This window comes from Mesitornis unicolor, unplaced genomic scaffold, assembly GCF_000695765.1.
Source record: "Mesitornis unicolor isolate BGI_N332 unplaced genomic scaffold, ASM69576v1 scaffold45191, whole genome shotgun sequence".
In the NCBI taxonomy this organism is placed as follows: Eukaryota; Metazoa; Chordata; class Aves; order Mesitornithiformes; family Mesitornithidae; genus Mesitornis; species Mesitornis unicolor.
Genome location: NW_010165297.1, coordinates 37,565 through 55,998, shown reverse-complemented (window position 1 = coordinate 55,998; position 18,434 = coordinate 37,565). Strand labels below are relative to the sequence as shown.

At 39.5% G+C, this 18,434-nt stretch overlaps 1 protein-coding gene across 1 annotated transcript in view; it reads right to left on the bottom strand.

Annotated features, from left to right (window-relative positions):
- Positions 1-335: 335 nt before the first annotated feature.
- Positions 336-18,434, bottom strand: part of KIAA0355 (KIAA0355 ortholog) — a 26,028-nt gene continuing 7,929 nt past the window's right edge. The window contains exons 2-13 of the mRNA XM_010194571.1: positions 17,231-17,437; positions 14,698-14,838; positions 14,324-14,419; positions 14,029-14,190; positions 12,982-13,140; positions 8,446-8,543; positions 6,795-6,920; positions 5,321-6,309; positions 4,342-4,507; positions 3,359-3,493; positions 1,359-1,437; positions 336-788 (exon numbers count right to left, since the gene is read on the bottom strand). Coding sequence (XP_010192873.1) covers positions 477-788; positions 1,359-1,437; positions 3,359-3,493; positions 4,342-4,507; positions 5,321-6,309; positions 6,795-6,920; positions 8,446-8,543; positions 12,982-13,140; positions 14,029-14,190; positions 14,324-14,419; positions 14,698-14,838; positions 17,231-17,437 — 2,670 coding nt within the window. The 3' untranslated portion in view covers positions 336-476. The remainder of the gene's footprint in view (positions 789-1,358; positions 1,438-3,358; positions 3,494-4,341; positions 4,508-5,320; positions 6,310-6,794; positions 6,921-8,445; positions 8,544-12,981; positions 13,141-14,028; positions 14,191-14,323; positions 14,420-14,697; positions 14,839-17,230; positions 17,438-18,434) is intronic.

Below are 18,434 nucleotides of genomic sequence, written 5' to 3'. Positions count from 1 at the left end.
CCACGGGCCATTTATGGAGAATACAAAGGCTTTACAAGTTGTCCATTATAAATTTAAACACAAACAGTGTTGAGCAAAGTGACCACTATATATTTGCTTCAACATATTCAATGTGTTTCAGTAAGATGTTTAACTACAAATCTATATGAAAAATAGCTATAAAATACAGTGTTTCTTGTATGGTAGTCCTTCAGCAGTTCTTTTAAAAAAAAAGTTTTGAAAGTAAAGGCAATATACACATTTTTAAAAGCATTTCTACATCACAGTTTTGGGCTGTTTCATGTACATCAAACAAACATATTGGCCATATTTGCTCAGCACTGTAAAACAGAATTCAAGAGTTTGTCTGTCTCACCCAAACTCCCTCAATTCCCTATTTAATGAGATAAACAGGATATAGCCAATACACAAGTGTGAAACAAAGTATGTGTAATTTATGTTTGGCCCTGTGCTGCATTTTCCAATATGAAAAGCAATTAGTACTGATGCAGGTAAGATGGTCTGCGTTCGTGCTTTACTGGAAAAGATTTAAAGCCCTTATTCATCTGTTTGTGCTGGGAAGCCTGTTGTTGTGATTGCTGCTGCTGCGTGTAGGATATTCCGGCTGCTGGAGCACAGTCGTTGGCTGCTGCCCACACGGGTGACTGGAGGATCTGCATCGTGTCACTCCACTGGCTGACGGGGCTGCTCATCGGATACAAAGTTGTACTCTGACTGGGTAGTGTGTTCGTGACAGAGGACGTATGCTGCCAGGGTGCCTTTGGAGGCCAGGTTTTGGTTTTATTCTCCTGAGAAAACACAATTGGTTTTGTTGCATTTTTTGTTTTAATAGCAAAACTTTTTTTGAGACAATACTTAATGCATCATCTTATCCTCTACTTAAGGCATTTTCAGAAGATTAATTTATATTTGAAAGCAGAATTGATGCATATACATAGCACTCTCAATTCTTAAAAGTTTCTGTGTACTGAAACGCCTTTTTATTTACTTCAGCACTTTTGCTTGACACATAGTAGACCGCTCTAAGTCAAAATTTCTAGCAAGACAGGTGATAAATCTGATGTACTTCAGTCTTCTCTGCACTGACAATTAAAATTTACTACATTGCCTCTTAGCTTAACTTGAAATCATCGTGATCATTTCTGCTATAAGGGAAAAAGATAAGTGATTTCCAGTTTTAAATATTTAGACTTGGTGACTTTGATAAAAGCATCCAATACTACTTGAGTGCAATCGTTTGGGTTTTAGCTGAGGTAAGCAATCTGGAGATACTGATGCTATTCTAGCTGTTTTCTTAGTGTAAACCACCCCAAAATGCACACAGGAGAAGTGACTAAGCAAAGCCATTTTCAACTTGCCTGATTACGGTCATCTGCTGCAGAAAGAAGAGGTGGTGATGGTAGCGTACTAGGTTCCTGTTCACCACTACTGTGTTTTCTGCTCCCAAAAAAAAAAGAGACACATTTACCTTTTTTTAAAATTAAAAAACTCCGTATTAATCTGTCACTGGCATATGCCATTCTGTAGTTTCAGTCTGTCATGCTTAACAGCCTAGAATGTGTACTGACATTTCATCTTTCATGTGTTTTTGCACAATACAGGTAAAAGCAATGCAAAAATAAAATAATACTGAACACTCGGAGGCTTGACAGTGCAGTAGGTCTTTGAGCTACAGCTTCAGCAACATGCACGCATTTTTACAGAGGTGAAAAGAAGATGGGCTCTAGTCGCCAGCCCCCTTTTTTACATCAGAGCAGAATCTTTCATCCTTTGATCCTTCATTTAGAAAAAAATCACCATGCTCCAATTATCAAGCTTCCACAGGTAAGCAGTTCTTTGCAGGTCAGCTGTGGATTGCTTAACCTTTTTGCTTTCTCTTCCTGTATAGTTTTAGCTACAGTATTTTGTCAGGCCCTCGCTCATAGAATGCTTTTCTTCCTTAAAGTAACATAAGGCACTAGTACTGTTACTTCAGCTTAAGTTTTTATTTAATGAAGCACACACTTCAGAAATTTCCTTCTGCTCTTCAGAGCACTACATAAAGCACAGGCTTTTGTTCTTCTTGCTTCATGAATCACTCCATCATCAATCCCTAGATATCTGGTGGCTTGGCAGATTAATTCACCTATTATATGCTTATTGTGTTCTCTCTTCCCTGCTGCTTTTTTAAAAACACAAAGAATTACTACTTTTTTATTAGATAGATAGCTTCCATTAATTTCAGTTTAGGATTTATTGAAGCTCAGTTCCTGTCCCCTCTATATAAAGTCTTAGTAAGTAAAAATTCTGAAAACAGCTTCTCTTTTGGTCCTTTGAACCTGCCTGCCTCAGTTCCATTATCAGTATGCAATGGCAATGCGTATAATATTCGCTATGCAGGTATAATCTGCAGGAATCTGGCAGTACATCCACCGAGTTTCTTCTGTCACCAAAAAGCAAGCAGACAATCTTGTATTTAAATGTACTGACTAAATTGTTCTGTGATCTAAACAGTAATAGAATATTTGACCACAGAACTAGCTTGTTTTATTTTTAGAAGGGACTTAGAAAAATAGTTGGAGGATGATCCCAGCTTGGAAGTCAGTTGGAATTCATGATTCGGTTGTGCCTTTTATTATTCTCTTAATTGCCTTCTACTGTGGAATCACTGAGGTTCCAAAGACACCAAGCTTCCAGCCCTTCAGAAAAGCAGAAACTAATGGTTGTAATTCATGGTTGTACTGCTTTTAAGTTGATTGTGCGTAATTGAAAACTCCGGCTTAATTTTTAAGTTATTAAGCTTATTTATGAATGCAGTTAAGCCTCCTCTTCATATTATCAGAAATAAAGGACTAAACAGGCATGTATTTACGTGTCGGCAAGGTGAGACAGAAGTACAACATTATCAGTGGCGTTTCTTGAGTGCCGCAAATTTGCAGTAAAAGCCAGGGAAGAGGAACTTGCTGGCATCAAAGTGCACGTTAGGGGCATGACAACGCTGCGGTGAAGTACACCGTTCAGAGAAACAATTCCAAGATGATCTCTAAGGCCTCAGTAGTTTAGAAAGAAGTGTCATCCAAAACAGATTATCTTGGAAGAGGGAAAGCATTCTAGACATACTGAATTTCAACTGACAGTTGGCTACTTGCATAGATGCTGGTTTGTTCAAGATAACAGCTACTAATGCAACTCAATTTGTGAATCCCTAGCATTCAAGTCAGAAACGCTATACGCTGATCTGTATCATGAGCGTAGTACGTAAACTGACACTTGTATAGCTTCGTCTGATTGGCAGGAGTTTCCTTTGTGTGCTACTCCAAATACAAAAAAACGTGATCTGATGAAGTAGTTAGTATGTGTTTCTGTTAATTTTGCTCACCTTCTCTGCTTCACAGCAGCAACGAGGTCTGGCCCTGAGAACATGGAGAACAAACTGTCTCCATTAGCTGAGGAGGTCTCATCACTTGAGCTGGCAGAGTCTCCTTGAGTACCAGACCAGCTATTTGTCACATCACTGCAAGACAAAAACTTGTGTTAGTCCTTCTGTTTACAGTGCCTGGTCCAGGCCGTTTGCCTTCAATAATGCTGAATCTTTGTCACAGGTGATACCTCAGAGCACGAAGACATTTCAATACTTTGTAAAATGTACCAGTAATACAAATACTTGCACGCACTTACTTCTGAGTGATCACATTGACTGTTTTGTCTGTTACAGTCACTTTATATTTTACTATAATAAGAAACAAATTACTTTTGGTTTTGGAATCACGAGGCACTTGACTTTTTCATTGCAGAACTGAGCTAGAACACATACTTAAGCTAGCTTAAAACCAGCAGGACAAGAATCACATCTGTTACCTTATGGACAAATGAATGCAGGAGCTTGAAACACTTCTGTTGTAATAGATAGTTACAATTTGGAAGAGATTAAGAACTACAAACGTGCTGTAAGGTACATGCCTTATAGTAGCAAGATTAAGTGGCTAAGGTCTGGAAAGCTGAATTCAGTGAGGCACTGCAACTTTGATAGCATCACTCTTCATCAAAACTAGGTTTTAAAAGTTTTCAAAATACTGAAAAAAACCCGTTCTGAGTGCATTTATGCTATAAATTTCTTATTTCCTCTGTTCAAGTCAAAGTTGGTACACATTCCGCTCTAAAGAAGACACCAAACAAATGTCACTGCTTCAATACCAGCAAAGTGGGAGGGGCTCAGATTTCTCACTCTTGACATAATGAAGGGCAGCTTTCACAGGTGCAGCAGCAACTGGAAAGAACACTCAATATTCCCACATTCTGCCAAGTTTGAGTGTAAATTACACTCATATCCAGTAAAAATACGCAGCCTGTCCAATCTCTTACCCCTCTGTGAAATACTCAGGAAAAGGCCAGGTTTTATGAGGATCATCAGGAAGAGGCCAGTTGCTGCGTGTGTTGCTTGGACGCCGGACATGCTGTGCTTGCCTTTTTTGTTGCATAGCCTGGTTGACTCCAGCAACATACCGGGCAAATTCTGGGTCAGAGCCAACTGAATAAAAGAAACCAAGAAGTCAGGTGCTAACATTCAGCTATTTCTACTGCAGTTATCCCCCTCATTTAATCCTTTAGGCTTGATTGTACCCCACCACAGAAAAGAATTCCCACACTGATACTAAGTGCCAGATAACAGCTGATACCTCCTCATGGAGCAGTGAAGAACACTGAATGGGGAATGTTTTAAAACAGTAGATACACACTACCCATACACAGTGGATTATAATTCTCACACTGAAGTACACCTGTGCCTTGCATTCTATCAGGGAAATGGTATTTGTCACTATGATCATGTCTATACACTGAAAGGTCCACATCCCATCAGCAGACACTGACAGAATTAAAGCCTGTACTTTTACCCAAGATCAGAGAAGAAGAACATATCAATTATTATGGCTGATTCCAGATTGCAGCAGGATTTCTAGCTATGTTGTGATCTTGTGTACTTCAAAAAATCAGAACTCGATTTTTTCCCTAAATATTTCAGTCACAGATATTAGTATAATCTGAAATACAGTATTTTAATTTATCAAGTTGATGAAACTTGCATCACAATTCTGGATCCTTCTACTATGACCGGCACAAGAAACAAGGAGTTTGATTACATTCTTCTTTATTAATGAAAGTTGCTTGCACTTTAGTTCACCTTCTGTTAAAAAAAGAAGGGAGGCACACACACATACCTGCTTGCCTCTGTAAGCACCCTTGCATCTGGTGGATAGCACTTGCTAGCCATATTTAACAGTATTCTCTGTAAAAGGACCCTTATAAAGAAGAAAAAAAACATTATAAAGGTAGAGACACACACCTGCAGGGTCAAAAGGCAGGATTTCTCCCAGCATCCCAAACACTCCATCAGTTTGGTCACGATTCGGCCATGTGTTGTTTCTAGGTCCTTGTGGTTTCTGTCCTAACACCTCCGACATCATATTGTCCATATAGCTGCTCACAAGACCCAAGCTGTACAGATCAGAGCTTAAATCTGAAAAACCAGGACTGTTCCACTGGTTTATATGAGACAACCCAGCTCCAACAGCTTGGGCTGGCTGCTGCGAAGAGTTAGTCAGCCATTTGGCAGGTACACGTTGCTGTGGTCCAATAGGTTGAAGCAAGTGTTGGTAATACTGCATCTGCTGCTGCTGCTTTTGAGACTGTTGTTGCTGTGACAGGCCCTGCTGAGGAGGATGCAGTGGTGTGTGAGAGACAGATTGCGGCTGCTGTTGTACTGTTCCTGATTTGTGTTCTGTTGCTGTAGAGGATGCAACAGAGTTCCTTCTTTTCACCATTGGAGAAGTCTGCTGGGATTTGCCCATGTTAAAACCAGACAAGAAGTCTATAACATCCTGCATTTCTTGGTCAGTTGGTAAATTCATGCCTTTGTCGTCCTTGCCATCATCCGGTTTGAAAAAGTTGTCCCACCTTTCAACTAAAAACCCATTTACTAGCTGATTATTTGTGCTGTGAACTGACTGCAGTGGATCTGTGGTCCTAGGAAAATTACCAATGTTCAAAATGCTTTGTAAGCGTGCATCTATATTAGTGGGCATTTTAGCTTTCTCCTCCGAGTTGGAACTTATGAAGACATTTTTGGAAGGTGTATTGGGGATTGAGTAACTTCCAGTGTTACTTGTACTGGTGCAGGAAGTTTTTTTTGTAAACCGTGAAGTCAGTTTTGAGAAAGTCTTTTGTAGACCACCTGAAGATTTGCTTCCGTTTCCAGATGGCATGTCGACTTGATTCCCAAAGTCAGAGATTTCACGCTGTAACTGGATCTGAATACAAGGCAAAGCTTGCTCCCTGCATCAACAAAAATACATGTATCAACCCACCCAATACGGACTTGAGTTCGTACTTTGGAGAAAAATGCATATTTGGGTAGTGGAAGATTATATATTTGGACTGTGGGAGAAACAAAACCAAAGACTGCCAATTCATCAGCTATTTCTTAGAGTAAAAATGCAAATTATTACTAGTATTTGCAATAGCATTAACTACTTTCTGTTCCTTAAGAAATTTTAATTGTGCTTCAAGACCTAAATGGAGACTTATTTAATATAAATTCAGTATTTTTGTAAGAGAAACAAATACTTCTGTACACTTGGGTAAACTGCTGGTTAGCAGTTAGACAGACTGCTGTATCTCTACGTACCCACAAGGTACCCATGTAGGTTACCAGTTTCTTGCTCTCAGTTTGATTGATAAATTCCTCAGTGTAGACCTTTCAACAACAATGGCTTTGTTTAAACTAGGAAAGTAAAGCATGAGCTCAACAAGACACGTACCTTCCCTCCTTCCACCTGTGTATGTCAAACACAGCGGTATAGAGCACATCTACCAGTCCCAAAGTCTTCTCTGGATCCAGACTCCTCTGTAGCAAAGACATTGTTGCTGGATCTTCTTTGAGACACCTGTAATCATTAAATTTAACTTTAAAAAAATCAGGTTTTTTATTTTTTACATTAAACAATGTTACCACACTAATCAGATCAATACAATCAGATCAAAGGCCAATCAATACACCGCTGGTGCTCCTACAGGGGTGCAACTAATAAAGGCAGCAGAACATATGAATGCCTGAGGGTTCCTAATGAGTATTCTGGCAGCCCCAGTTTCTTTCTACTGTTGAACATATATCTAATCTAACTGTAAAAAATGAGGAGTTTATTTTAAAATCATGATTAATGATTAGCTCTTTAGCTGAGCAGGCATAATTCACGCACAGAGGTAAGAATTAACAAATACACGAAGCTGCCCATCTCTGGAAAACTGCAAAAGCACTCAAGACACCTGACAACACACTACACATGAGTGTACTCTCTCGGGTCCAGCACTAAGAACCCCCAGCCTGACAGACTCCATGTGGGAAATGATTCAGCATATCCAACAGTTTGGGGGAGATTTTACTGAGCTGTGAAGATACAGGATAAGTGAATGTTCCTCATTAATGGCACTGAATTTGAGGTGAAGTGTGAATAACGTCAACCTGAATATTAGCACGTTTGTCAAGTACTTAACGAGCCCCTCCAGCAGAAGAGTGAAGAGGCACTCTCAGTGTGTGCCAGCAGGCGGAGCTCTTCCAGAGTGCACCAAGCCTCAAGCATTATTTTAGTTCTTTCATAATAGAGCAATTTACACAGAGAGAACAGACGAGTGCCAGTTTATACTCCACAGAGGAATGAAAGATGTATTTGGGAAACAGACTATCAGTTGACTTGTACTTCTGGGCATGCCATTGGTACCATTAGTAACAGAGGCTAAGCAACAAGATCTTACTAAGGATTCAGATGAATGAACTGCGTTGTACTGAAATTCGTAACACTGACTACTCTACAAGGAGAGAGAGAGAGAGAGAGAGAGAGAGAGAAAGGAAGTGTTCTAATTCCAGATCGTTGTTTCCAAAGGGAAGAAATCCTCACCCAACACTGCAGATTAATGCCAACATTCTTTCCCAAGCAATCAGCTAAACTGGTGGGAACAGCATCTCTCAGACCAGAGTTCTGCGTTTCACGGCAGTGCTTAAAGAACAGCTCAATGAAGACAGACCTAAAGTGCTCTCATTAATCTCATCTAATTCCTGGCCTTCCTGAGCTAAGAGCTGTGAGGACCTGCTGGGGAGGAGCATAACACAAACACTACTGGATTTTTTTAAAAAACCTTTTCTTTTGTCATCAAGCTTTCACTCATTCCTTTAAAGTCTACCTCGGTGCCCCAGCACTGCCACCAACAGAGGTAGCACCAGTGCAAAGACAGCTGAAGTGCAACTGTCAGTCTGTCAGGAATGGTGGTATTCAAAACAGTCCCAGATAAAGAAACTTAAAGAAGATTTACCGTAATTGTGTAGCATTCTTTCTTCTATTTGTGCTGCAATATTTTTTCCCTAAATATATCAGTCATAGCTATTAGTGTAATCTGAAATACAGTATTTTAATTTACCAAGTTGATGGAACTTGCACCACAATTCTGGATCCTTCTAAACTTATCTGAGGAGCATAGGCTTCTTTATTTTCAATCTGTGCTGTGTCCACAACCACCTAGCAAGTAAAATAAAAAGGGAAAATATTTTAAGAATTAGTTCTAGTTGTTTTATCACCCCTGTAGTTAAGATGCAAGTCTTACCTCCCTGACATGCCACAGGTGCAAAAAAATATCCAAATAAAAACAAATAAAACTCACAAAATTATAAGGTGATTTCTGTTTTAATATCTAAAAAAGGAAAGACTATAAAACTACTAGTTTGATAGAGCAGCCTATTCAAAGACTTAATTCTTCTCAGTTACATACTGTAGTTATGCATCACTACATAGTTACCAACTGCTTCACCTAACAGCTGGTAGTTATCAGCGGCTTCATATAACAGCCCTTACATTTGAGAGGTTTGGCACTATTACGACTTGAATAGCTCCCAAACACCTATTTATTGAAATACTTTAAATAATTTAACTGCAGTGCATGGTATGATATAGTAGTATTTACTTTAAAGCTCTTCACATAGCTCACAATTCTTAACACGCCCCCACCTCCTTTTAAGGTTATAAAATCCCACACCAGCATTTCTCTATCTGATGGGACTGCACTGTTATTAATTCCCTATTATAATAAGAGAAAACTGATTGTTCCATTTGTTGAATTCTGAGCCCTCTGTGAGACATCATGAAGATATATGGAAGATGAAAGTCTTGAAAATTAACCTTCTGTCATGAACCTTTCTTTTTATAGAATTGAGAAGGAATGGATTCACTTCAGCTTCATTTAAACTTTAATACCAGTGATAGTAAGTTCCATATTTGGATCGTGCTTTCTGTTGTTGTCCAGTCTGCATGGGTTGGCTTTTTTGATAATTTCCATAATTTCCTATTTTGGTCATGCTGAACCAGCAGCTTTTTGGCAGCAGTCAGCAGTTCTTGCTTCAGTGACTAGCAGATTAGCTGTACCATTTATCCTTGAAATGGCAAAAGTCCCCCAGTATAAATAAGCCTCAGGGGACATTACTGGCTTTTTTGCGATCATCCTACACTGGTTCTGCTTCTGACTGGTTGTCTACTACTGGTTATGAAGAAATGCAAAGTATGAATAATGCTGAGAGTCTCCTCTATCTTTTTAACAAAACCAGACACTGACATTGAACACAATTACTTCCCACCTTTTAGATACTTTAGCATGAGGTCTTAGTTTTCCTCCAGCTGCCTCTAAGCCTTTGCCCAAGTTTATTCAAACGTACAAAACATGCCTAAGCACAGTGACAAAACACCATGCTATTATCCACTCATTGAAGTACCTCTCCTTTAGTAACAGGGCAACTACATTACTTTTTTACTTGTATTCGTACCATTTTAACTTCATGTAATTTGGTAATCTGCGATTCAACCATATTGTAGTTATAACTGGGGAAAGGAGAGATGAACTTAGGAGTGATTTTTCTCAACTCCTAAGAAAAAGACACTCTGCATCTCAGACCTGTAAGTCAGAACTAAAATTCTGATTTGTGCAGACCTTGATCAGCTTCTGGTAGTGGTGCACGGTAGTGCTCATGGGCTGGGCTTCGTTGGGGGTGTTCTACCCCATCCCCCACATCTTCCCTTTTCCCCTTTAAAACAAGTTTTACATTTCTCAGCATCTGGCCAGAGTTACAACGTTTGGATTTCAACATGACTGGATTTAGTGCTTTGCAATGCATCTACTGGCACAAAAAAGGATGGCTAGAGACTCAGTTACACCTTCTCTTCATGACCTTGCATGAGGCCAAATCAAAGTTTTATTGCCACTCCTCCTCTGAATTCAGTTCTTCTAATACACATTACTTTGATTCAAACATGGTGGTTTCTTCAGCTGACCCAAATCTGAAAACAATTCTTAATATATATGCTAATGTAAAAGCCGAAAAACTGCACTTAAAAAAAATTCTTTATGTTAAAAAGACCAAAGCCTAAAATAACCAAGCCAGCTAAGTTACATCTCACTGTGCTTTCCAGTCCTTAATGAGTTTCTTCTTGAAAGGCACACGGCAAGACCGGCTAAAGGTAACAAGTCTGTCAAGTAGCATTCTTTCTTCAATCTGGCATTTAAATGACAAATTTACACACAATTCTGAACCAATACAGACAGCGTAGTTTGTAAAAGAAGTAAACCAAAGACTACGTAATAGTGTGCCGTGATTCATTTATCCGAGTTCTACACAAACTAAACTTAAAATAAACATGTTCTCCCTCCCCACCTGGTGGGTGCCTAGAGGATAGCTTCCTGTGCATCAGACATGTATTGTTCTTGTTTCACAGGTGTTTCCTCTCTCATCTCCACCCAAAGAATGCTTTAAAGTAGTAAATTACAATTTCTCATCATTGCATGAGGCTGCATACAAGCATAATTGAATCTTGTAAAAAATCACGGCACATAGTTTATAAAGAAAAAAACCCTCACACCCTCCGAATTGTAACAAATCAAAGTGAGAATGAATGAGGGAGAGAAGGCTCACAAGTATTTTGTTGTGTGTATAGCTCATTACTGCGTCTTTGAAGACAGAAACCTGCTACTTTCAGAACCTGAGGTTCATGCAAAAAGCTTTGGAGACATTCCTGATTCAACACAAGTAATATTCCTTACATCAGCACTGTCATCTGCGAGACTGTATAACTAAGTGTCATCCTGACGACTCTCCAAATGTTATGATAAACCTGAAGAACATCAGCATTTTAAATACAAGCAGGTCTAACTAGTTATGTCTAGACTGGGGGACACCAGGAGGTTTCCAGACTCCCGAGTCCAAATGTGCCTCGGGCCACTCCCCAAATCTCATCAGGGCAGGACTTGGGTGTGCACAACTCTGAACCCCCCTGAAAGGAAATGGTGGGAGGTGCAGCATCCTCCAAGGCATTCCTCATCCAGACACTCGGGAGCCAAGAACTCCTCCTGAGTTACGGCACGCTCCCACAGCGCTGCTGAGAAACGGCTTCTTTCTTGGCCTCATTTCCCATCCCTTGCTGCTGACTCCCAGCATCTTTCCATGAACTATGCTAGGTGAAGACAATCCCACTTCATCACATCCTTTTTTTCCTAGTTGTTCTTGTTTTAATATTTAGTACATATTTGCCTTTAAAATACCTAAGTAGAAATGTGATCAATCCTACTATTCCACGGTTGCTTTCTCTGCCTGCAAAGATACCACTTTCTGATGCTTCCTCCCTGGAAAATTTCCTTATACGAAGTGGTTGCACTACCATCTCCTGTCCTTAAATCCCTGTATCACACTGAAGTGAGGATTGATAGCAGGTGCGCTGCTGTTACAATACTGATGGTCCATCCCTTTGATTTCAGGTCTTCTTTACATGAAAAGCCAGTTGAATTCCAGTATGATCTGAACCTACTTCTCTAACAGATATTTAATATTACAGGAATATCCAATATCTGGTATCTAGTATCAAAGGAATGCTAAAAGTAGAAATATCAATTTATTAGTTACAATTTATCATTCACCGTTATTGGAGAACCTATGAATGGTACCAAAAACCCTATCGTTTAATGAACTAGGACGGAAGGTCAAAGTCATGTAATCAGCTGTGTGATTTGTTTGAAAAATGTGATATTAACATAGTATGTAACAACATGGGTCCTTTCACCAGAAATTACAATTAGTTACAAAGTCCTGATGGCCTGCCACCAGTATAAGAATCAGCAAGCAGCATTTAGCTCACTGAAGGTTAAAGATGGTTCAAAGAATACTTGTCAGGAACTACCACAGGCTATGATGTGCCTACATGCTTGCATTTCCTTCCTATCCAATTGCATTCTTGCCCCTGTTTTATTTGTCCAGTCAAATGAAAACTTACAGTAGTCCAAAAAACCTACTTATCATGAATGAACACTATTAAAGAACAAACTGCAGCTGGGGAAGCACAAATGCGTTTTCTTATCGGAGTACATTTCAAGCATCTATTTTTAGCAACTGTGACATCCATGAGGTCTGTTTCTAAAGAACATGTATGTCTACAGCAAGGCATTAACTGCTGTGTCCTCAGTTGGAGATGTCAGGTAGCACTACTTGGTGCAGACGCTTCCTGGTTTCTGTTGGGCAGGAAACCCAGCTTCCATTCAAAGTAGAGAGGAAATGAAAAAAATCAATGCTTTTAAAGCTGACCTGAGAGAAGGGGAGGAAGGGCTGTTTCTTTCTAACATGGTCATCTATAGGTTTGAAAATATTTCATTGTGAATTAGAAGTTTCATTTCTTGTTTTCTCTCTAGTAACAAGAAGTACAAAGTACACAGTACATGTTCCTGTTCCTGTCAACTACAGATAGCATCTATGAACTTGTGTTTTATGAGGATACATTTTGTTCATAAATCAAGTTAGGTGCAGTGTTAACAACTGAGAAATACAAAATAAGACAGTGGAAATTAATTTTCAGACTCTAAAATATGTAGTCTCTCTTCAGGATGTTTAAGTAGCCCTTTTTTCGCTACGCTTCCTCAGTCACTTACCAGCCCTGCTTGGCCAAATAACAATTGTACAGCGGTTTTGCAGGCTCCTCGCCAAGTGGAAGGGCAAACCTGATTTAGTACTTCAGTAACAGGAGAGTCATCCCGTGGTGTAAGTCCATTGTGGCATCCAGCTTCCTTAATCAACTGCAGCATTGTGTGCTGAAAATAAAATAAAATCAAAGTCACACCAAAGACGCCAACGTTTACAATTGTTCTACGTGTTCTTCAAACAACCGTAACGTTTGTTACCCCTGAACAGTTTTGTATTACTAGAAGAGCTCAACTGCAGAACTGAAGCAGGGAAGACCACCTCTGCTGTTTGAAACACAATACCCCTCCAAAATTATTAACAGTATTTCTGCTTATATTCCTGCAAAATGGTTTTATCAAAAAGCACAAAAAGCACTGCAAAGACAACAGAAAAGCTGCACTTTGTGCTGTGGATTGTTTCAACTCTTTCAGGAGCAAGGAACTGGGCTTATCTAAAAAGAAAGTGAAAATGCTGATTAAAATTGCCCAAATTACTACTGAATGGACGTATTTTATATTATTTTAAACTGAAAATACAATTCACTTCTATTTTAAATTATTTTAAATTATTGTTAGAATAGAATTAGAATTCTAAGACGACATCAAAAGGATCTTTGATACACAATATTTTTTCAAGTACCTCCCTTAGCACGAGAATGACCTGGGCCAGACTTATTTTGGTACCGAAGATAAAAGCTCTGAGGTGCATCACCTGGTTGGGGCTTCTGGCTCACTTTCCTCTGTACTTTCTGATACCTAATCCTCCTATTTTCACAAAGTTCACAGAAGCTTCCTTACCTCCTAGGCTTCTATGATTCTCTCAGATTGGACTGAATTTGCTCAGGTGGTTAAAACGTTATCAGAGGCAGGTGTGGACCTACAATGTTATCATCTTGTTTCCACAGGAAGTCAGGCTAAAAATACACACTTTTAAATACACATTTGGCAGTGAATTTCTGCTGCAGTTGTTCTCTGAATTTTAAACTGCACTTCTGTGGTTAGAGTCAGGGTTATTACCGTTTTCAGCTTCAGATTTTCTGCTGCAGACTCATTAAAAGATATTCCTTTCAGAAAATGCGATCCTATCTGAACAGGTACAGTGGGCAGCTCACACTGAATTGGCTGAGGCGGAGTCTGTCTCCTTCCTGTTTGCTGGGCTTCAGCTTCACTGCAACAGCCCTGAAATATAAAAGAACAGATCAATTACAAGAAGTGGAGGACATTAAAAAAGTCCTAACGCAAGTCAAATTTTTTTAACAGTCATTTTCAAGGTGAGGAGGGATGAAAGACAGAGCAGGTTTAGCAGTCCTACCTGAAGACTTGCTTCAATAGCTTTTGGGTTCAAGTGGAAGCCAGCCTTCATTGCATATTCACAATGGCCTAAACTCTCCAAAGCCACTTTGTAAGCCTGACATGAAAGAAGAAGTTGAGATAGAACAGGCTTTATCAGCAAATAAGCACGCAGTCATTGTGCCTGGACACATAAAAGGAATTGTTACATGAATTTACCCTACTCGGTTCTACAGCGTATATGCATTTACGGTAAGGCTGCAATACTGCAATTTCAAATACCTCATGGCTGCCTGTGGTATGTATGTCTGCAGTAACACGCTCCTTCCCTGTTTCACCCCTTGGCCCACTGGCAGTACTAAATGCACACGAAAGCAGCAAACTTTAAAAACTCACTTGCAAAGCACTGTCAATTTTCATGTTGAGCTCTTTGAGTTGATGTTCAGGGATTGCCACACTCTGTGAGCAGAAAAGTTGCTGAACTTCAATTCCTGCCAAACACCCATCACAGCCCCTTTCTCGCAGTCGAGATGTGGCCTGTCACACAAAATAAAAATCCAGGGTAAAGAGGTTCAACATTAAACCAGGTCAAGCTTAATTAAATTTTTAAAGAGCAAAAAAACCCCACAGAGTTTAAAACATTATAAAGGAGATCAGAAGTGGTGCCCAGTGGAAAGGATCTGGAGGAGATTATTAATTGTAACTTATCAGACCTCTACTGCTACTTTGAAAGTACAAATCTCATGTAATTTGTATGGCATATAGGTGTTGGCTAGCAACTTAATTCAACATTGTTTGCTGTTGCTATTTTAGCTCCCTCTCAGGACTAAGGATCCATTTACACAGGCCACATGATGACTGTGGTTACCAGAGGAGGGACTTTTAACTTCAACATAAAGGGTATTACTTGCCACAGAAACAGAAGATACATTTAATCATGTGCACAAACACTATTGTGAGCATAAGAATATAGATTTTATAAAATTAAGGCGATTACTGGGGTACAATTTGAGAAGAGCCACACAAGACTAAGATCAACTCAGCACAGCAAGAGAATAGCTTTGTGTAATATGTTTTTGAAAAGTAAGAAATATGAAATGCCAACTATTTAGTTTTAACTGTAAAATATTACAATACTGAGCAGGGTAAAACAAACAGAAACCTACTCTCGATTGCATTTAAGGCCTCAGATAGGGCTTATTTTTCAGTCTAGGAAGGAGTCTTCCTCTAAAGCTGGGTGTCCCAACTGGGGCTATTTGGTACTGCACCCAGTGGACAGACACATTGCTCACCTCATCGACACAGCCGAAACTACAGCATTGTCCAGGTGAAAAATCTCGAAAAAGAAACACAGATTTGATCTACTGACAAAGTATAATCTTAAACTTCAATCTGAAACAGCAGTGTATTCTCCTGCCAAAAATGCTGATTTTATGCAAAAATAATGGATGGCCTTCCACTCCAAGAATTCTGAAAGATTTCAGTATTTCAGGTCTCCCTTCTAGCAGAATGAATGTTATGTCAGTCTATCTGCATTCTAAGAGAGAGCGAAAGAGATTTTATGTATCTGCAGAGTGCAGATTTTTCTTACGCTATCCTAAAACTCCACACAAAGTTCAGATGAGTTATTTTAGCCAATCATAAAAACAGAGAAATTTCTTCTGTTGTTATTCTGAAACTAGGGAGAATCTCTATTTTTCTCTTCTCCTCCTCAAGTATGTTTAATAAAGGATTTGATTAGTGTAATACTTGTACGAAACTATTTTGAAATACAAGTTTTATTAACAGAAATATTTGAAGTGGGCGCTTAAGGAGGTAAAGAAAGTTAAGGTCCCAGATTCTGCAAACCCAAGGTTAATTTTAACCACATTTTAAACAAACTTGATAGCAATTGCAGGGCATTTCTAGAAACTGTAACTCAGTTTTAAGGAACTAAGTATATTAAACATAAAATAACTATTTTTACATAAAAGGAGTAAAGCTTTACCAGGATTAGACCTGTTACAATTATGTGTAATACACCTAAAGCACTCCCAAGTGCTTATTTCATCCAGTAAAATCAATTTATGCTGCAGTTAAAATTACAAGTAATTCCTCTGCATTCATAGTTCTAAAGGAAACTTGTTTGCTTTCATATACCTTGCAGATGTTAGCTGGTAAATGGAAACCTTGACAAGATTTGCAGTCAAGATGATTAACATGCCTGTGTGGGCTGCAAAATTAGACTTCCAAAGCACATGCTCCCAGTTACTTCAGTTTAAGGAAACCAGGCACTCAAGAGTCTGAATCCATTTTGATCAGTCTGCAGGCTTCAGCAGTGCAAGGGAAAGCAGAAAAGCTCATACAACTAATTTTCTTTGTAAAGTACTTTTTTGGTGGGGGGGGGGGTTGTGAAAACAGGCGGCCAGAGCGGTACATTTAAGACGACTGACGTCCAACACGTGATGGATCAAGCAACAGCATGAAGACAAAAGTGTTAAAAGTTGTAAAGATTTTAAAGACAGAATTCATGCTCAAAGTTTAAGAGAAATAGACGTTATCTAAATTATTTTTTATGAAGATTTTGCTCTGGTTTTGCAAAGACTTGTATTGTTTTGTTTTTCAAATTCCCTCTGTCTGCCGAACCACATTTGAACATTGTTAATTCATTACTACTAACAACAAGCTGTTCCACTGTTTGTGCACCCCTTACGTACAGTCGTATCACAAAGACAACTTTACTGAGGGCAAAGGTAGTCTAGTCACCATGTAGGTAAAACAAGTTTTAGGATCTGAAACAAACTGCACCATGTTCCCCCCTTCCAATGTAGCACGTCTTTAAAATCAGACATTTTCTTGTTTTATGAGGGCATCCAGCCTGAATTTAGGTTTCACTAAATGTAACCGTCATTACATTAAATGTAATGTCGCTGCAGCAAGACCTCCATACCTCTGCTGCTCCTCTCCATGATCTTATTGCATCTTCTAGCTCATTTGTGGGGCTTAAATTTGAGGCTCCAGTGCCACTCATGTTCTTTCTCTCCTGAGCTACAGCTTCAGCAAAGCAAGAGTGTGCCACTGGCTGGACCTTCTGCAAAGCTTGTGACAGGAACTGAAAGTGGACCTGCATCACTGTCAAGAAACATCGCCCAAGGACCTGCAGGAGAAGAAGCAAACCGGTTTCAAGCAAATAAAAGATTACATGGAAGTTTCCCTTCTTCCTATCTGTTCAGTGTTTGGGGTACAGAACAAAGTTAAACTCAAGATTATTTTTTTTTTTAAATTAAAATAACACTTCAGATTGTAAGTTACACATGATACTCAACCATATACTTAAAATAAGGTAACCAGTCAGTGAGCATTGGTTTCTGTGAATTACAGGGAGATCAGACTGATCCCATGTCATTTTTACTTCTGCACTCAGGTTATGCTTATTTGAAGAATGAAAAGCTTGTGAAGTTACTTAGCAATCTCAAGCACATACAAAACAATACAAAAATGAGAGTAACGTATTATCACAAGGACAAAGTCAACAGCAAAACCTGCTTGCATGTAGACCCAGCTGAATTTATGTTAAAAATCCCAAAACAAAAAATCTGAATAATTTTAAAACACTTCAATAATCAGAAAAGTTTAATCCAGCAGTCTCTCTTCCAAACAGAGGAATAACCAGTAATAAGCATCAAAAGCATTTTGCCACATACTACAATGGCAACATAGTGCCATTTTTAGAATATATTAGTGCCTGCAGAATACACACAAAGTTGCAGCCCTGTCACTTGCATTGTCTGACAGGAACTGCTAACGCTGGCACAAATCTTCGCTTCAGAACGTTTCCCTGAAATGGGTCATGCAATACTCACTCAAAGCCCAAGGAAGGCCAGGGAGGTGAAAGGCTGCTGGTCCCTGCCTGCACTCCCTGGGCTGAGGACAGCACCAGCATCGCACCAGGGAAGGGGGGCCCAGCTCTGCCAGCCGGAGCAGGGCTCAGTGTGCTGGACTTCTACCCCCGCACCTCTCCATCCCCCGTTTACCTCCCCTCTCATACCAACGCCAATGAGGATTGTGACCGAAGAAACACATACGTCTCAGTTACTACAAGCAAAACAAAACAGGTCACACCAATTGAGTACGTAGGTGCAGCCACCACACGT